This window comes from Anabrus simplex, chromosome 14, assembly GCF_040414725.1.
Source record: "Anabrus simplex isolate iqAnaSimp1 chromosome 14, ASM4041472v1, whole genome shotgun sequence".
Taxonomy (NCBI): domain Eukaryota; kingdom Metazoa; phylum Arthropoda; class Insecta; order Orthoptera; family Tettigoniidae; genus Anabrus; species Anabrus simplex.
In genome coordinates, this window is record NC_090278.1 from 6,959,338 (window position 1) to 6,980,411 (window position 21,074).

The 21,074-nt window shown below is 39.3% G+C and overlaps 1 protein-coding gene across 1 annotated transcript in view; it reads right to left on the reverse strand.

The window, feature by feature from the left end:
- Window positions 1–1,765: 1,765 nt before the first annotated feature.
- LOC136885294 (piggyBac transposable element-derived protein 4) overlaps window positions 1,766–21,074 on the reverse strand; it is a 45,595-nt gene continuing 26,286 nt past the window's right edge. Inside the window, exons 4-6 of the mRNA XM_068230314.1 lie at window positions 19,415–19,504; window positions 13,139–13,197; window positions 1,766–3,827 (exon numbers count right to left, since the gene is read on the reverse strand). Coding sequence (XP_068086415.1) covers window positions 1,934–3,827; window positions 13,139–13,197; window positions 19,415–19,504 — 2,043 coding nt within the window. The 3' untranslated portion in view covers window positions 1,766–1,933. The remainder of the gene's footprint in view (window positions 3,828–13,138; window positions 13,198–19,414; window positions 19,505–21,074) is intronic.

The window sequence follows — 21,074 nt, forward strand, 5'->3', positions numbered from 1 at the left end:
CTACCACTCTCAGCAGCCTGGCAGCCGGTACTGGCTGGCTGCCAGCTGGGCACGGAACAAAAGCATTTTGCCCAGTCACGTAGTTTTAGGAGAGTGCTGCTGTAGGCAAATTTTGAAACTAACATACACGTACAAAGGAAAGCGATCTTGGATCCTACGACGGAATAAGTTGTCATACGCATCGCCGAAAGACATTTACAATGTGATGAAGGAATATTTCCTCATTGTCACTTAGGAAGCCATGCGGCTACGACAATTTATTCCGTCATTACTGCTTGAAAGGTTAAGGAAGACCAAAATCTCATAGTCTTAAATTCTTCAATCTGTTCCACCCTGAAATATCCTATCCTCACATAGAGTTTCAAGAAAATCACATAGATATTTTTATCTGATAGTGATAAAATGATTAAAAGGGCGACAAAGGGGATATTGCAGTTGCCAACGGATACTCCAGACGGCACGCTATACACCGAAAAAAATACAAAGGACTCACTTTTTTTTAAACCTGGTGGGAAGTCTACGTACAGTGCATTAATGCCTGCAACATCTTGCTTAAGACTAAAAATTCACTTGCTGTTGCTTTGAAGGATTCTCACATGGAGAGCCGGGAATGTATAGAACATCTCAAATTAACAGATGCTGATACTCGGAAAATAACCACCAAGAATGGCCTGTACAATACTATGAACATCTGTCAAGAGCTACGAGAACGTAAATTCACCTCCTGGTGTTCACTACCGCAAAAAGGACTCGGAGTATAAATTACAAAGAGTACACACCAGCAAACTCTTGGTTGTGAGATTATACCGGACTATCTTGTAATGAGTGGAGAGAGGCTATAAAGATGACTTGCTAATGTTTCTGCGGTGCGCTCGGTGCCAGGCAGATCCCTGGACAACAACCTCTGTCGGCATTGCCATGGAGAGAAAGCTTCTCTTGGTCATGTCCTGGGATTCTGCAGATGCGGTAAGCTCCTAAGAAATACGCAGCACCACCAAATCAGATCCTTCATTGCCGAAGAACTGAGAAAGAAGGTTCGATGTACATGAGGAGGTACACGGACTGGCTATAAACGGTAGTTTGCAGAGAATTGACAACATAGCCTTTAATGACAACAGTTCTCAAGGATTCAACTTAGATCCTACTGTCAGGTCCGAGAATCCACAGTGGTCAGCCCGAGGAGGTCAATGTAGAAAAGATTAAAAAAATATATGCCCACTCTCCCTTACTACTATTATTTCCTTCAGGAAATGGAAATAATAGGTATTAATGGTCGGAGCTTGTGGTACCGTACCTCGTCACTTTTTCGCCATGTGGAAGCGCTTCCAACTTCCAATGAAGTTTATCCTTGAAACTGTGTCTCTTGCCCTCCGAGGCTCCATCAAGATCCTGAGACACCACCTCTACAGCTCTGAAATGCCGCTCTAATTATACTGTTTCTTTATAATTTAGAGTTTTCTTCAATTAATAGAACTGTACAGAAAAATTTGATATGTTTTACCTTGTTCTTAGTGGCAGCCTGTTAATACAGGAGGTTGTTCCTAAATGAATGGAAATGTGTGAGGTGAAAATAAATAATTAGTTAAATAACTCTAAGTATTGACAAGGTTGATTTTAAATATCAAATGTGCATTATTGGAGCAAACACTACATTAAGCGCATCCTAAAAATAGCATCAGTGCTCACATCGTATCTGAGAGATACGTAAATTCACTCCATCAACACAACCCTTATATAACTTGTGAAAAGACAGAAACCAACATAATTGCACTTCAAAGTTTATTTACAACATATCCATTGAAATATTGGGAAAGGACACTGGGATATTTGAAACAATTAAACTAATTATCTGATTGTTCTTTTCACAGCCTTCAGGATCCTGAGATCGTAATGTTACTGACAAAACAAACAACTCACTGAACAGAATACAGTTTTACAAGTCATCATCACCATCATCATCGTCATCTTTATTTTCAATTTCAAAACATCTCGCACTGCAAGCACTAGCACAAACAAAAGCACAATGCTGAAGGCACAAGTATTTACCACACGTTTGGCAGAAGTATTTTGTTAGTCTTGTTTTCTTGTTTCTCAAGCAGGGCTTACACCGCTTACGTTTTTCACATTGATATCTTGAAAAGTTGTCATTTGAGACCACTGGTTGTCTTATGTGAGGCAAAAATTCCCTAATTCTTTCCAACATTGTTCGTGGAAAATATGGGAGCAACGCTCGTTTCATTAACTGATCAACAACCAGTTCCCTACCTAGTTTACGAAGGAAAAGCCGGCGTGGCATTTCAGTGTTCCCATTTCCCAAATAAACAATCTGAGAATTGATTCCTGCGATGTTTAACAGCGAGAAAAATACAACCATTGGCCATCTTTTAGTACCTCTATGAACATCGTACAGGGAACACATTTTGCCTACCATATCAACCCCTGCTTTATGTTCATTGTAGTAAGTTAAAATCACAGGCTTCTTTTTTTCACCTGTCGTTTCGTCAATTGCGTCATTCATGTGCACGCTAGAAATCAAGATAACATTCTTTTTCATTTTTTTTCTATGAGGAACGTAGGAAACCATTGTGGCTTCTTCTCTAAATGCAAACACGCTGGAGAAGGGTTTTCTTTGTTTCACTTTTCGTAGTTCTTTGGGGATTTGCCATTTATTCTTTTTTAGTGTTCCTACATAGGACAAGCGATGTTTCTCCGACAGAGCCTGGACGAGGGTCACATCACTAAACCAATTGTCCGCTGTGACATTGCGACCTGAGTTTTGGATGGGGGTTACCATGCGTTCAACAACATCTGAACTTTTATTACTGACTTGAAAACGTCCTTCTGGTTGTCTGCCTGCATATATTTCCAGATTACAGGTGTAGTACATTTTTGAGTCGACTGCAGCAAACATCTTGATGCCGTATTTTGCTGGCTTTGAGGGAATGTGCTGAATGAAAGGGCATCTGCCTCGAAAGGCTTCCAGCAGTTCATCTATTGTTACATCTTCCCCAACATAATAGCATGCTTGGCAGTTCTTTACAAACTCTTCAAATAATTCTCGAACAGGTGCTAAGCGATCTATTTGTCTTCGCTGCTGTCTAGTCACTTGGTCATCAAATCTCAGTGTCTGAAGAATGAAACGAAATCTTTTGAGACTCATAGTGAGTCTGAATATTTCAATTCCAAATCCTTCATTATCCCACAAGTCTTCCAGACTGGTCCGTCCTGCCTTATATAATCCAGTCAAATATAAGAGCCCAATGAATGCCTTTATTTCTGACTTATCAGTATGTAACACATCTCTGGGCCGCGAGTATGCTTCGCGTATGCTATCAATATACTGATTTGTGTGATTTACGATCATGTCTAGCATTATGTCATCAAAAAAACACATCCATGTGTCTAAAATCTCTCTTTTCCCCCTGGCATTTCCTATCACACCTGGAAGCTTATTTACCAGATTATGTTTAACCACCCTTTGTGAATTATTGTAAGGAGTCTTTTTCCAGAAAAATGTCTCAGCTGCATTTCCCCTCTGCTTCCTGTTACAAACAAAAAAGTCCTCATCTTCCCCATCAGAACTTGAACTAGTGTCACTCTGCTCTGATTCTGAATCATCTTCTCGTTCTTCAATTTTTTCTGATACATTGGTGTCACAATCCTCCTCTTGCAAATTGTAAACAATGGACTGTCCATGTTTCCCTGAAGTTCCTGGCCTATCTTCGATTCCCTCAACATCATCATTCTCCAATAAAAGCTCAAGAATTTTCTTGATGTAATCAGGATTGCTTACATTGTATCTGCTTTCTTCTGAAGCCATTCCATTTCTGAGAAAATAATGGACAATAATTAGCTACATAATCTGGTAAAAAAGCTTCTGGGTGTGATAGGAAATGCCAGGAAAAAACGGGAGATTTTGGACACATAGATGGTTTTCTTGATGACATAATTGGCTCCCTACCCAGGGAGTGGCACCACTGCGTATGTGAGTCCCAGGGCACACGGACTAGGTGTGTAGCATCTAGTAAGGATTCCAGCTCAGGGTTATGAGCAAAAACCTCAATGGAATCTACAGCAGGGAAGATGGACTTTGGAATGGTGGAAATTGAAAAACCCATGTTAGGGGTGGCTGCAAGGATATCTGCTGCCCATGTAAGGGGCAACAGAATAATTGCTGGCAGAAGCAGCTCTAAAGTACCTTTGGGAGTGGCGACCCCATCGTAAGAATAGCCTAAAATGAGTGGCCTCGGAAAAGGTTAGGGCATACCCTGCTAAAAGAGACACTTAGTTCTTGTACTGAAGGAGCTGTGATAAACTGGCAACCAGCAGTTGATATTATGAAGGTGGAAATAATAAATGTTGTGACCCTGACAGGAAAATCAGAGGACTTGATTGATTTTTATGGAGAAAGAGAATGTTGCAATGATGGGGCTGAGTGAAGTCAAGTAGAGGGGAAAGGGAGTGAAGGAGGTGAAGAAAAGAATGGAGGAGTGATTGTTAACAAAATCCTATATGAAAATGTGGGTAGAGTAGACTATGTTAGGGATAGAATAATCAGAGTACAACTGAGGACAGGAGTGAAAGATTTCATTCAATTTTTTTATCCACCCCCAAACTCAAAACAGTGAGAAAAATATAAAGGAATTCTTGGCGACACTTGAGGAAGTAATCACCAATGTGGAAGTGATAGTCATGGGAGACCTCAATGCTCAGGTTGGAAATGACAAAATTGGTAAAGAAGAAGTGACTGGTCCATTTGGATATAGACAAAGAAACAGCAAGGGAGATAAGTTGATTGATATTTATGAGAGAAATGGAATGATTGTGGATAACACTTGGTTCAGAAAGAAGAATAGTAGAAAGATTACTAGATGTGGCTGGGGTTAAAAAAGGACAAAAACAGTTATTGATGATTTTCTGTTTGAGAAAATAAATCGTAAACTGTTAGTGGCGAGGCATTTGGCAAGACCACAGAGTACTGGTAACAAAATTGAAAACAGGTAATATTCTGAGAGTAAAAGAAATAAGACAGAAGAAAATAAAAGAATGGAAATTAAAAGATAAGAGAACTCAGGAGAAATTTCAGGAGGAATTAAAACAGCACATTCCTATATCAGTAATAGAAAGTAAAGAAGAATGGATCAAACTCCGGTGGACTGCTGTAGCAGTCGTGCTGGAGCCATGCCTTATAGCCGGTCGACTGCTATAGAAGTCGCGTGTTTTTCGGCTGTTTTCCATTTCAATACGACAGACTGCTGGGGAAGTTCGGCCTTGGAGGTCACTCGTGGCTGTCTTGGGAGTCTATAGTTATGGCTATGACCACCATATGACAGGAGTAACCAGTTTGAAGATAAAGCAATGTGTCCAGTATGCTACCCACTTCATGCCTAGGTCCTCCCCTTGTGCTGACGTGCTTGTGCTTCCCAACTTAGCTCTCAATCGCTTTAAATTGTGAAAGGCCTGATGTCAGAGGAAAGATATACTGCAGCGGAAGCTTTTATTCTTATATTGGGTAATGACTTTGAAGAAGATGACTGTGATAGTGATTTATCATTTGATTCTGGTGACGGAACGACTTCAATCACACCTTCTACTTCTGCACGTTGTCTACTCCAGTTACCACTTAGTCATCTGAAAGGTCGGCCTACTTTGACGATTCGATTGAGGATGAAACACCGAGCAGAAAACTAAATTGGAAAATGAAGGACCTGAATTCAAAGGAAGTTTGACGCAGCTAATTCCAGACTGAAAAGTTTAGTGGACAATGCTAGCATGTTAAGTTTTTCCCTCGAGACTGACAGCAGGACGAGCTGAGTACGTACAAAACTTATATTGTCTGCAAAGTGCAGAAGAAGAGGAAGCAAATGAAAATGTGTTGTATGGAATGCAATGTAACATTATATGCCTTTCCCTGCTTCAAAACTTATCATACACAGAAGAACTTCTAAAAACAATTGTTAACTTTGACATGCAAGTAAATGTAGATAAACAATTTGTAATCTGAAAATAATGTTTATGTAAAATTATGATATATAATTGATGAAAAGGAAATACAGTTAACTGAAGATAAAATTTACAATTAAAAGAAAACACATATTTTTAACTCCACCAGAACATCTAAAAAAAATGTTAAATGATGTAAGGTGAAGAATTGTAATTTAAAGTTAATGTTTATGTAAAAATGTTATTAAAAATGAAATAAAGAGAACTGAAGACAAAACTTGCAATATAAAACAAAACAAGCTTTTAACTCCATCTGTGCCAGATCAAAGCCATGGATCTAAAAGGAGGATGGGTAGCTTTGCCTGAATGAAAAGTGCTAAAAATATAATCATAAGCATTTAACCGAATATTCATTAAAAAAAAAAAAACCTTTTAAACTCTGCCTGTCCTCTTCTCACGTCACGGGACAACTGTGGACGGTAGAGTGGAGCGAGGCGAGTATCCTGTACAGCGGGCTTGGGGAGCCACCCGCTGCTCATGTCCACTCACACCACCATACTTCCTATGCTGGAGTGAAAGGGTTAAACAAAAAGAAAAAGAAAGCAGGGCAAAAATGGAACAGAGATAGGAAAGAGGGAAGTAAGATTAAGTATTAGAATATTAAAGTAAGTGTAAAAAAAGTGGTAAATGAGGAAAACCAAAATTGTTGCGAGAGATTCGCACAAGAAATGGAAAAGGATATAAATAGTGGAAGAAGGATGTTGTATGGATTGATAAAAAATCAGAGAAAATCTACACAAAACAAGTGAAGGAAGAAAGTGGAAATGTAGTAACAGACCCAGAGGAAATAAAGAATACGTGGAAGGACTATTTTGATACTGAATGTGAGAAATGATGCAGAGAGAATGTAGTGGTAAATGAGGATGATCCAGAAATGGAGAGTGATACTGTGATGGCAGAGATGGAAATAGCTGTTAACAAATGAAAACAAGAAAAGCAGCAGGGATGGATGAAATGTGTGTGGAAATGATAAAGACAGCAGGACCTATTGGTCTACAATGATTATATAGGCTACTAAGTTATATATGGAGGGAAAAGCAAGTACCTGATTACTGGTGTAAAGGTATAATAATACCAGTATTTAAGAAAGGTGGCAGGAAGGTATGTGACAATTATCGAGGAATTCCACTGTTGTCACCAGAAGCCAAAATATTGGAGACAATAATAGAAAGGAGGATGAGAGGAAGGGTGGAAAGAAATTTAAAAGAAGTGCAGTATGGATTTCGACAGGGCAGGTCAATGATGGACCCTATATTTACCATGAGATTACTGATGGAAAATCAGTGGGAATATGGAAAAGATCTGGTGATGATATTCCTTGATCTAGAGAAGGCATACAATAGTGATAATAGAGAAAAGGTGTGGGAAACTCTGGAAAGAAAAGGATGTCGAAGGCAATCAAGGGAACTAGTGAAAGCAATGCGTAAGAATTGTTTCAGTTGTGTCCAGACTCCAGAGGGGAGAAGAGATTGGTTTAGAACCCAAACTGGACTAAGACAGGGAAGGATATTGTCTCCACTTATGTTTATGAAATGTCGTATGGCTTTTAGTGCCGGGATATCCCAGGACGGGTTCGGCTCACCAGGTGCAGGTCTTTCCATTTGACGCCAGTAGGCGACCTGCGCGTCGTGATGAGGATGAAATGATGATGAAGACAACACATACACCCAGCCCCCGTGCCATTGGAATTAACCAATTAAGGTTAAAATCCCCGACCCGGCCGGGAATCGAACCCGGGACCTTCTGAACCGAAGGCCAGGACGCTGACCGTTCAGCCAACGAGTCGGACACTTATGTTTATAATGGTTATGGATGAAATTCTAAAGGAAACAAAGGCAAGATATGGAGGGCATATGAAAATATTGTTTGCAGATGACATAGTGATCTGGGGAGTCAACAATACAGAAGTGAAAATCCAACTACAGGCTTTAAATGACAATATTGAGAAGTATGGTATGAAAATCAGTGTGGAGTAGAGCAAAACAGAGGTGATAACAAGAGGAGAAAGAGAAGGAAAAGGAATTGTTAGTAGCAGGGGACAAAACCTTGAGATTGTTGAATACTTCAAATATTTGGGAAGTAAAATATTGCGAGATGAAAGGTTGGATAAGGAGAACAGCTGAAGGGTACAAGTGGGAAATACATTACACCAGAATGTAAGGAACCAGGTGTGGAACAGAGAAGTTCCTATGAAATGTAAAGACAGAATGTACAAGATGTACTATACCCCTATATTAACGTATGCATCAGAGACTTGGACTCTGACAGCAAGAAATGAGAGTAAAATTCAGCCAATGAGATGAATTTCCTGAGAAGTATGGTAAGGAAGACAAGGAGAGACAGAGTAAGAAATGTTGAGGTCAGAAAAGAGATAGGGGTAGAAAAACTGAGTGATAGGATGGAGAAGAATAAACTGAGATGGTTTCGACATATTATGAGGATGGAGGTATTAAGGATACAAAACAAGTGTTGGAGGCTAAGAGAGAAGGAAAGAGGGCAAGGAGGGAGGCCCAGAGCAAGATGGATGGACTCTGTCAAGAATATAAGAAAAAGAAAAAAAAAAGAGGACTGAACTGGAATACAATTGCTGAAGAGGAGTGGTGGAAGGAGAGGCAACGGTGGAGAAGTGCCATCAACACCCCGACCTGGCAGGAGCTGGACAAGGGGAAATAAAAATGATGAATGATGATGAGTGCAGAAGGTAGGATCGGCAGGCAATGACTATTAAAAACAGCTGGGCTGGAGGATTTAAATGCCCTGGCTATAGCCTGGTGGTGAAAGTGTTAAGTTGTGACCAAACTCCAACCTAACCTTGTTACTAATAGTGCTTTCCCGTAAATCAGAATCAAACCAATTGTTAACAGTAACCATCAGTAGAGCCTACAGTCTTCAGCAGGGATCATGCCACAGTTATTGCACTATCCATTCGTTATATTAAGCCCCATGATCTATGCCAGCCTCTTACCAAGAGAACCTGGGTTAAGTTCCTGGTAAGATCAGAGATTTTTATCAGGATCTGAGGGTTGATTTAAGGTCCACTGAATTGAGGAGGTGGTTCAAGGTCTACTCATTATAACTGATTACATTTGATGTTTGCTTGCTTGTTTAAAGGGGCCTAACATCTAGGTCATCAGCCCAATTACAGTTGAGGAGCTATCTGATGGTGAGAGAGCAGTCCTGGTACATACATACATACATACATACATACATACATACATACATACATACATACACTATCATTACAGACTGTTATGCCTTTCAGCATTCAGTCTGCAAGCCTCTGAGAATTTACTAAACGTCGCCACAATCCTTGATTTGCAACTAGTGTTGTGGCCTCATTTAGTTCTATACCTCTTATCTTTAAATCGTTAGAAACTGAGTCTAACCATCGTCGTCTTGGTCTCCCTCTACTTCTCTTACCCTCCATAACAGAGTCCATTATTCTCCTAGGTAACCAATCCTCCTCCATTCGCCTCACATGACCCCACCACCGAAGCCGGTTTATGCGTACAGCTTCATCCATCGAGTTCATTCCTAAATGAGCCTTTATATCCTCATTCCGAGTACCCTCCTGCCATTGTTCCCACCTGTTTGTACCAACAATCATTCTTGCTACTTTCATGTCTGTTACTTCTAACTTATGAATAAGATATCCTGAGTCCACCCAGCTTTTGCTCCCGTAAAGCAAAGTTGGTCTGAAAACAGACCGATGTAAAGATAGATTTGTCTGGGAGCTGACTTCCTTCTTACAGAATACTGCTGATCGCAACTGCGAGCTCACTGCATTAGCTTTACTACACTTTGATTCAATCTCACTTACTATATTACCATCCTGGGAGAACACACAACCTAAATACTTGAAATTATCGACCTGTTCTAGCTTTGTATCACCAATCTGACATTCAATTCTGTTGAATTTCTTACCTACTGACATCAATTTAGTCTTCGAGAGGCTAATTTTCATACCATACTCATTGCACCTATTTTCAAGTTCCAAGATATTAGACTGCAGGCTTTTGGCACAGTCTGCCATTAAGACCAAGTCGTCAGCATAGGCCAGACTGCTTACTACATTTCCACCTAACTGAATCCCTCCCTGCCATTTTATACCTTTCAGCAGATGATCCATGTAAACTAGGAACAGCAAAGGTGAAAGATTACAGCCTCGTCTAACCCCTGTAAGTACCCTGAACCAAGAACTCATTCTACCATCAATTCTCACAGAAGCCCAATTGTCAACATAAATGCCTTCGATTGATTTTAATAATCTACCTTTAATTCCATAGTCCCCCAGTATGGCGAACATCTTTTCCCTCGGTACCCTTACATATGCTTTCTCTATATCTACAAAACATAAACACAACTGCCTATTCCTCTTGTAGCATTTTTCAATTACCTGGCGCATACTGAAAATCTGATCCTGACAGCCTCTCTGTGGTCTGAAACCACACTGGTTTTCATCCAACTTCCTCTCAACGACTGATTGCACCCTCCCTTCCAAGATGCCAGTGAATACTTTGCCTGGTATACTAATCAATGAGATACCTCGATAGTTGTTGCAATCCTTCGTGTTCCCTTGCTTATAGATAGGTGCAATTACTGCTTTTGTCCAATCTGAAGGTACCTTACCAACACTCCACGGTAATTTTACTACTCTATGAAGCCATTTCATCCCTGCCTTTCCACTATACTTCACCATTTCAGGTCTAATTTCATCTATTCCTGCTGCCTTATGACAATGGAGTTTATTTACTATCCTTTCCACTTCCTCAAGCATAATTTCACCAACATCATTTTCCTCCTCCCCATGAGCTTGGCTGTTTGCAACACCACCATGATGATTTCCTTTTACATTGAGAAGATGTTCAAAATATTCCCTCCACCTCTCCAGTGATTCCCTGCGATCTATTATGAGTTCAACTGAATTACTCAAAACACCGTTCATTTTCTTTATCCCTCCCTTCCCAAGATTCTTTATTACTGTCCAGAAAGGTTTCCCTGCTGCTTGACCTAGCCCTTCCAGGTTATTACCAAAATCTTCCCATGACTTCTTTTTGGATTCAACAACTATTTGTTTCGCTCTGTTTCTTTCATCTACGTACAAATCCCTGTCTGCCTCGGACCTTGTTTGGAGCCATTTCTGATAAGCCTTCTTTTTAAGTTTACAGGCTGCACTCACTTCATCATTCCACCAAGATTTTCGCCTTTTCCCATCTTTACACACAGTTGTTCCTAGGCATTCCCTTGCTGTTTCTACTACAGCATCCCTGTATGCCACCCATTCACTTTCTATATCCTGAACCTGCTTACTGTCTACTGTTCGAAACTTCTCACTAATAATATCCATGTACTTCTGTCTAATTTCCTCGTCCTGGAGATTTTCTACCCTTATTCGTTTGCAGACAGATTTCACTTTCTCTACCTTAGGCCTAGAGATACTTAGTTCACTACAGATCAGATAGTGGTCTGTATCATCGAAAAAAGCGTGAAAAACTCGTACATTCCTAACAGATTTCCTGAATTCAAAGTCTGTTAAGATATAGTCTATTATGGAACTGGTGCCCCTAGCCTCCCATGTATAGCAGTGAATAGCCTTATGCTTGAAGAATGTATTCATAACAGCTAAACCCATACTAGCACAGAAGTCCAGCAAATGCTTCCCATTCCCATTAGCTTCCATATCTTCCCCACATTTACCAATCACTCTTTCGTATCCTTCAGTTCTATTCCCAACTCTCGCATTGAAATCGCCCATTAGCACTATTCGATTCTTGCTGATGACCCTGACCACGATGTCACTCAATGCTTCATAAAACTTGTCAACTTCATCCTCATCTGCACCCTCACATGGTGAATACACGGACACAATTCTTGTCTTAATTCCTCCAACTGACAAATCTACCCACATCATTCGGTCATTTACATGCCTAACAGAAACTATGTTGCGTGCAATGGTATTCCTGATAAAGAGCCCTACCCCAGACTTTGCCCTTCCCTTTCTAACACCCGTCAAGTACACTTTATAATCTCCTATCTCTTCCTCATTATCTCCCCTTACCCGAATATCACTTACTCCAAGCACATCCAGATGCATCCTTTTTGCTGACTCAGCCAATTCTATCTTCTTTCTTCCATAAGCCCCATTAATATTGATAGCTCCCCATCGAATTCCATTTTGTTCACCAAGTTGTTTCCAAGGAGTCCCTCGCCTGTCAAATGGGAGTGGGACTCCATTACTCCCATAGGTCAGAGGCTTGCTTAAGGTGTTCTGAGCTCGGTAAATTCATGAAGCAGGATGCTGCCCTACTTGCACATAGTCCAAGTGAGGATCTCTCCTCTAACGGGTTATGGACCACTGGTGAATAGTACAGTCCTAGCCGCCTGAGCACAAAGAGGGCCATGACTCAGAATATGTCGGAGATGCCCACTCCCATTCCATAGCAACTGGTATCCCAACTCTCAGGACCACTTACTAGGCCACTCAGCCGTTGCCCATGGTTCACGAACTAGGACGTGACTAGAGTAACCCACAAAGCCAAGAATAATGTCCGAGAGGATTCATTGTGCTGAGCAGCAGTCCCTTGGTTGGCCAAGGTCCATTATGGCTATTGTGCCATGGGGTTTTATTTTTAAAAATATAAAAACATTGACCATCAGCACACTGAGCAGAGAATAGTAGTGTATGAAGGAAGGTGGCACGATGTCAATGTTGTAACAACAACTATCCAATCATCACTGATGAAGATTCTGAGGATAATAGTGAAAAGGTTTCTTTAGAAGAACAGCTCCATTGTTTACTGGATATGCCATCGCCACCGTTAAGTGAGATAAGGAGGCTTGAGGAAGGAGACGATTATATAGAGAACTTCTTTCGTATTCCTTTCGAACACAGAAACCTCAGACGGTATTGGCTGAAAGTGTTGGCTCCTGCTCAACTGTCTTCATCTGCACTCAAAAAATAATAGAGCCTAAGAGTAGGAAATCGAGCTGGTCTCCAGGAAAGGTAGACAATGAAAGAAGGCAGAATGTCACCCATCAATGAAATTCTCTAATTTGAGCTAAAGGTGGAGTTCATAGTCATGCAGTGATTAATCTACTGCTCAAAATGGATAAACAGAAATGACAGGATACTTACGGCAAGTAGGGTGATGTGCTTGCCCTGTCTTCATTATCGCTAGCTTCTTCTTTCAGGCCCTAAACAAACAAGGTAGGAAACATAAATAGATCTTTTTTCTTCATGTTTTCTTTTGCTACTTGCTTAACGTTGCACTAACACACCAAAGGTTTTTGGTGACGGAAGGATGGTAAAGGGCTAGAGAATTGGAAATGTAGTGGCCCTGGTCTTAAAGTACAGCCCCCAGCATTAGCCTGGTGTGAAAATGGGAAATCATGGAAAACCACCTTCAGGGCTGCCGATGATGGGATTTGAACCCACTATCTCCTCTGAATGCAATATCACAGCTGTGCGAATCTAGCTGCACGGCCAAATTGCTCGGTTTTTCATGTTTTTTCTTTTATAATTTGATTTTAGAGGTAAGAGTTACCTTCTACAAACTAGAACATACTACCAGAGAGCTTACTACTAATGTCCCATCTGAATTAATCGGAACCAGATTTCTTGTTAATAATTTTTCCGACATTCCGACATCTGGCAGCAACTCCTGTGGGTAGGGCAGAATGGTTTATTTTCTTAATGAAAGTTTTGTTGACTGCCTAATCACTACAAAATTTTTATTTTTTACTAGGAATATTGATCCAAGTACTTCAATCACATGTACAGCACACGGCATATATTTGTAAGTGTTTTCAGTGGACTATATAGCTGAAACTCATTGTTCAAGCTGAACATTGTGATAATTTTATCACAGCAGTTTTGGTGTTCACAAGGAGTGTATTATAATGTCCTCACCTTCTTATCTGCATGTTCACAACTTACTCCTTTTACGAGCATCAACAGACAACGAGAGATTAATGCCATTTTTAATTAACAAGTGTTCATCAAATAAAAATATCCTTGTATATGGACCATACTGAATATTTTAATCATGTACATGTGTGTGTTTTTGCGACAACGTTTGTGGTCATAGCTTTTTAAGATTCAGTTCTATGTATTAAGATATTCAATTTTAATGCTTTTTTTTTTTTTTTGCTAGTTGCTTTAGGTCACACCGACACAGATAGGTCTTATGGCAACAAGGGGATAGGAAAGGCCTAGGAGTTGGAAGGAAGCGGCCGTGGCCTTAATTAAGGTACAGCCCCAGCATTTGCCTGGTGTGAAAATGGTAAACCATCTTCAGGGCTGCCAACAGTGGGATTTGAACCCACTATTTCCTGGATGCAAGCTCACAGCCACGTGCCCCTGACAGCACGGCCAATTTACCCGTCAATTTTAACGACACTATGCCCTTCTTTTAAACTATCCTGCAATGAAGAGCTGAGGGTGGCCGTTGACATCGGCCAAAACTAGTCCTGTTAAAAAAAATATTGTATTGACTAGGTGGTCAATAAAACTTTCATTAAGAAAATAAGTCATATCCATCAATATGGGCCTAATGATGAAATTCATTGCTTACAGGGCAGAATGGTATCAAAATGTAACTAGACTTAGACAGAGAATTGTGCAGTCACCATTGTTTAAAGGTAATGCAATAAATTGTGAAGACAAAACATGGGTTCAGTGAGCTGAAGGTGATGTTTGCAGATGACATTATGGTGTGGGGAGCAAACTGACTGGAAGTATAAGAACCATTGGACATACCGAGCGAGTATATTTGTAATTAAGGAATGAAAATAAGCATGGAGGAAAGTAAAACAGTGGTGTTTACTAAAGGAGTAAGAGAAGGGAAAGATGAAACAAGATCTTGAAACTGTGACAGCTTCAATTTGTTAAGAAAGATGCCATACTTTCCAGTGTCGACTCAGTTATATGTTTACATAAAATCAGTTTCATGGTCCGTATCGCACTTCAATAGATTCACAATTAAGTATTTATTTATTTTCCACCTAGTCGATACAATGATTGCTTAAGGCAATTTTAAAGGTCAAAAGTGGTACATGTTTCGTATATTATCAACATCTTCAGCCACATAACACTGTTTAGATGAAAAATATATAAAATTGACAAAGTAATGCTTTAGAGGAAGTGTCCTTAAAATTAACATAAGATTGACAAGATTAAAACAAACAAATAACTCAAGAGAAAATATATAAATTATTTCTACAATAGAAAGCAGTCGTCAAGGAAACACTTGTACAATATTCCATAGAGAAATTGTCCTAATAAATATTCTTTTCTTAATAATTCATGAAAAAAGATCAATTTATAAATTAAAAAATTATACAATTTATAAGTAATTATCGAAATGAAGAAATCCTGATATCACAGTGCGGCTCTTATTATTAATGTAGATGAAAATATAACTAATTCCTAGTTGTCAAATCTTATTAAGCCTGCTTTCCTTAGGAACAGTAACTCCTGTCATTCTTTCACAGTTTTGCGCCGGGTGTAATATTGATGATGCGTTCTTCCTTGCTCTTGCACCTGAGGAGGTGGAGGAGCGGGGGATATAGGTGTGTCAAGAACTTCCTTGCTGTCACCTATAGCTTCAACTGAGGAGGAATAAGTTGTAGGGCTATCTGTAGGTGGAGAAATTCCAATTCTTTTTTTCTTGATCCTTCTCAAGCATTTTCAAATATACTAGAATTTGATAATATAATGGATCCAAAAATAAGATAAAATTGAATACAAAACTCAAGAATACAAACCTCCGCTTTACCCTTACACAAAACAAACCAACAACACGCACATTTTCAACTGAGGAAAGGGCACGAAGATCGGAGCGTCTGAAGAAGTACTGGGAGGACCGCAAAGCCCGAACAATCCCTTCAAAGAGACCTGAACGACGGACTGACTAAAGTGATCCTATGTGGTCATAAAAGAAGAAGAAGAAGAAGAAGAAGAAGAATATAATGGATTCTTATATTCTACAGCCTCATTAAGGTTATCATTTTTCTTTACAAGTTGGTCTAGATGAATGTACAGGTCTTCATATGTGTTCATTAAGCTGCCTTTTTTAACTTTTTTATCAGTAAAGAACACTAGAGAGAAATGCAATTCATCAGAGTGGAAAGAAGTTATCTGGAAGGAGAAAGTTTTGAGATGTGATATACAAGAGGTATCATTCCCGACACTCACAAAAAGATAGGGGAATAAATCCTGGCCAATGAGATCGAATATTTAAGTAAGTAAGATAGGATAGACAGTCAGCTGGTCATGTGAGGAATTGCATTAGTTCTGCTGAATAATTTAGTATTGTGATCTATAGCAACATTTGTGATAATTGTTTCTGTGGTGATACATGATCCTTGGTAGTGATACAGAAAAACGAAAGCAACAGAAAATGCATTTCTGTCGAAGAAAGGATGAAAAGTCTATGGTATGTTGCCTTGCATCTAGGAACACTTGTTCAGTTAGCAAAATAATGTGTTATGCCCAAAAAACAGAAATATCCATTATCCATCAACATACAATGAGACGGATAAACTTGTGAGGAAGCGGTTTGTTTCTACGAGAACGGAAAATATTCCAGCTGAAGGTAACATACTCTGGAAGAAAGTCTTTCACTTTGCTGTCCCATAAGGCAACCCAGTGTTTGTGCTCAACACAGTCTTCACAAAAAATTGCCTTTCAACTGTCTAAAATGCAGAGTACACTCAGTCATCTACATAGTACAGAATTTATGGAAAGTTTCATATAGAGAATTCGTGTTGATTTAAACTCTTTGTTGGCATCGTAATATGAGCAGCCAAACACAGTATTCCCTGTGGGTACAGCTAAGAATGTGTACCATGTTGGAATCAGAATAACTGATGAAGACTTTCAGCACAATACAGGGACAATGTTTTGCCACAGCGAAGTGTTTACCAGTTCAAAAGGGGTTGCACAAACGTGAAGGATGAGGAAAGATCCGGGCGTCCATCTGCACCTGTAACTGATGCCAATATTGAATAAGTGCGTGGTATGATCCTAAATAACAGATGAGTGACTGTTCTATAAATTTCTGCTCCTGGCCTCAGACCACAAAAAACAGATTACGGAACGCTGTTCTTACTTGGTGCAAACAGAGAGTGGTGCAGCCATCTTTACGTTGCAACAGCGCAAGTTGTACTGAACTGATAATGCTGGAACCTACCACAGATGTAGACAACGGTGCCATCTAGTGGCTGGTGAGCACACAAAGCCATAAAGCTAACGTAAAGACAATTAGAGCAAAATTGCAGATACTTATTGGCTTGCCTTCGTACATATTCCAAGATGACATCAGTTCACAAACTGTAAAAACAGGGATCCTGACTTCTATATGGAAGCCAAGTTATTAGAAAGGTACATACTACAATATAGAATAAAATGACCCATAACAATATTCTGAATAGCACAAATTGGAATCTGTAAAATGCTGCGACCTATGAGTAACAGAGAGCATAACTAGAAATATACTAGAAAACGTCCATACACATTTTGATCAGAGAAAAATTCATACTCCAATCTTAATGAAATTTCAGAAAAAAAAAGAACAGAACATTTTGCTCGACGAGGCAAGCAATTAAAATCAAATAAGTTGTCATCAACATGTTATAAGTGTAATACCCCACCCTTATCACTCTTTCTCCTTCCCCTGCTTCACCACTCCTGTCCATTAAGATTGACTCAAGGTGATCACATGCTTGCACTCATTCAGGTGTCAACAACACAAAAGCGCACCTGCTCCAAGGCTGGAAGAAGACTGATGGACAGAATTTCAATTATTTACCTCTTTTTCTTAACTAAATATTTCAGACTTTCTTACATTTCCATTCCTTCTTTCCTTTTCAAATTTTTCTCATTATTTGAGCATTTAAAACAGAGCTTTGTACACTAACGTTCCAGACTGATAACCTATCAAGCAAGAATCTGTAATAATGGTTACGTTCGCTGTATTAAAGAAAAACATTCTAGCCCCCATTTTTTAACTTCCTCATTTAATCTACTACCTCATGAGATAACATCATGAATCAGAAATTTCTGATCATTTTAGATGTAAAAGAGCAAGATATTTTAGAAGATGATTTTGGTGTCATTGTGTGTAATATATGTATTTTAAAATTTCTTTGTATCCAGTTTATTTTAACTTGTATTCTTTACAATTTTTAATGTTAGCTGAGGATGATCCCATATGGACTGAAACATGTACTAATATCAAATAAACTATTTACTGTAACTGAATAGTTAACAAGAGAAAGGAGTAGCTGGATGTGTTTTAAGGAAGTTTCTTTCATAGAAATTTCTTTGGCAATAAAAAAGTAAGGTATAAGATCAAGTCCAGTGTTTTACAATACTGTAATTTGCTTTCAAGCATGCCTTTGTTTATAGGCAAGTTACGGAGAAGCATTCAAATTTTACGGCAGATTTTTTTGTTGCTACTTTGCTTTACGCCGCACCGACATAGATAGGTCTTATGGAGACAATGGGATAGGAAAGGCCTAGAAATGGGAAGGAAGTGGCTGTGGCCTTAATTAAGGTACAGCCCCAGCATTTGCCTGGTGTGAAAATGGGAACCCACAGATATGGCAGATTTTAAAATTTGGGCAAATCAATTTGCACAGAAACACATCAACTGCTCCACAGGCTGAGAATTTAATGTGACAACAGGTGAGTTATGATACCAATATAGTTGATGTGTTATTGGACATTATAAATTTTCCATCTAACTCATTCCTGCTTGCCAGTTTTTTGCCCCAGTGTGCTAAGTTGGGCTCATCAGTCGGTAAATAGCACACTTATCAAGACGCATGGTTAGTGCATAACGTGGAGGCCACTGCATAGGCTACTTGGAGCCACCGCCAGTGCCAATGCACTAAAATTGATGCCTACCTGGCCATCAGATGATATAGATGTTGATTCTCATAGGGAACCTGAAATACGCTGGCAACCAGGAATGAGTCAGCTGGAAAATTTATAATGTCCAATAATGGACCAAATATATTGGTATTATAAATTTACTCATTTGGGACAAATATTTCAGGTTCCCTATGGGAATCAACATCTATATCAGTATGTGAGTTGAAGTTTGTTTAAAAGTGCTATACTGACGTTCTATAAAGAGTTTCAAGTATAACTGTCAATTTAAAAAAATGTTAAAAATGCATATAAATGATAAATGTTGGTAGTAGGCCATATATTTTGAGTGATTTCCTATTTTTACACCAGGCAAATACTGAGGCATTAACATAGGTGCTACGTACCAATCCTAACTTCTTCGCATCCCAGCAATGCCGAAAATCTACTTGTATCAGTGTAATGTAGACCATATCACACTATAGAGAATTTTCTCTGAATATTGCAAGTCCAAATTGAAGATAAACTATAAAATACCTCAGCCAGAGTCACTTCCTCAGCAGCTTCTACATCACAGCTTTCGTCATCGATCTCCTTCACTTTTGTATCCTCAAGATTTAACGGATCCTAGAAATAAACAAAATGAATGTGATTTGATGTCCTGAGCAAATATGCAGGGCATAAAAAACAGTCTGAGCTTTTAATACTGTAACAGCTATACATTCCATATAGGGCTGCCACATTTCCAGATGGCAAACATAGAACACTTTACCTAACAGCACAACAATAAAACACCACAGCAATTGAAAGAATAAAAGAAGAGATCCAGGATATATTATCAAGTAATAAATATCAATATACCAGTGTAAAACATTTATTACAAACTAACAATTAGTTCATTGATATAAACTTACATTTCATAAGAACTTCTCATTTGAATATGTTGCGTTTAAGAGTTTCTTGCTCAACAAAGCTTTTCTGGGGAAATTCCTTATAATTCTCATCAGAGTTGAAGTACACAAACAATTCATTTTTTATAAAATCTGCAAAACTTTTGTTTCTTTCATTCCTCCATCATATCACCATTAGCAAACATATTCTTTCCATACATTCACTAGATGGAAATATACCAAAAAATGTGAGTATTATTATAATATTCTTCCGTTTTCTGGTCCAAATAAACCTATAACATATACCAACCTCTCTTGTACTGTTTTATTATGAAGGGTTATTTTTGGTTATTCATCATTTTTTTTTTTTTTTGCTATTGGCTTTATGTCGCATCGACACAGATATGTCTTATGGCGACGATGGGACAGGAAAGGACTAGGACTGGGAAGGAAGTGGCCGTGGCCTTAATTAAGGTACAGCCACAGCATTTGCCTGGTGTGAAAATGGGAAACCACGGTAAACCATATTCAGGGCTGCCGACAGTTGGGTTCGAACCTACTATCTCCCAAAACTGGATACTGGCCGCACTTAAGCGATTGCAGCTATCGAGCTCGGTCATCACCATTTCATGAATATTTTTAATGCAATCAAAATCGTGCAGTTTTGATGTTGATAATGTTTGTTGTTTAAAGGGGCCTAACATCTAGGTCATCAGCCCCAAATGGTACGCGATGAAGTGCAATGATAAAAAATGAAAAGCAACAACCTGTTTTCCAGTCAATGACTGGGTCAGGGATGTCATGAATAAAGCCCCCAACTTGCGGCGAGGATATGAATTGTGCCGGCTGTCAAGGCCTGTCACACATCTCTGGGGCAATGACTGATGACTGACAGATGAAATAAAATAATAATAGAGAGTGTTGCTGGAATGGAAGATGACAGGGAAAACCGGAGTACCCGGAGAAAAATCTGTCCTGTCTCCGCTTTGTCCAGCACAAATCTCACATGGAGTGAGCGGGATTTGAACCATGGTATCCAGTGGTGAGGCTGGCGTGCGGAGGCTCTGAAGCGCAATGATATGATTATCAAAATTCCAAAATCCATCCACTGACTAGAATTCAAAAAGATGGAACGCAGATACATAGTGTTCCTCATGTAGTGGTACTAATCACAGGTAACACAGACTCATGGTACTCCTCACATAGAGGTACTACTCACAGGTAATGCAGACCCATGGTGTTTCTCACATAATAGTACTACTCACAGGTAATGCAGACCCATGGTGTTCCTTCCATAATGGTGTTAC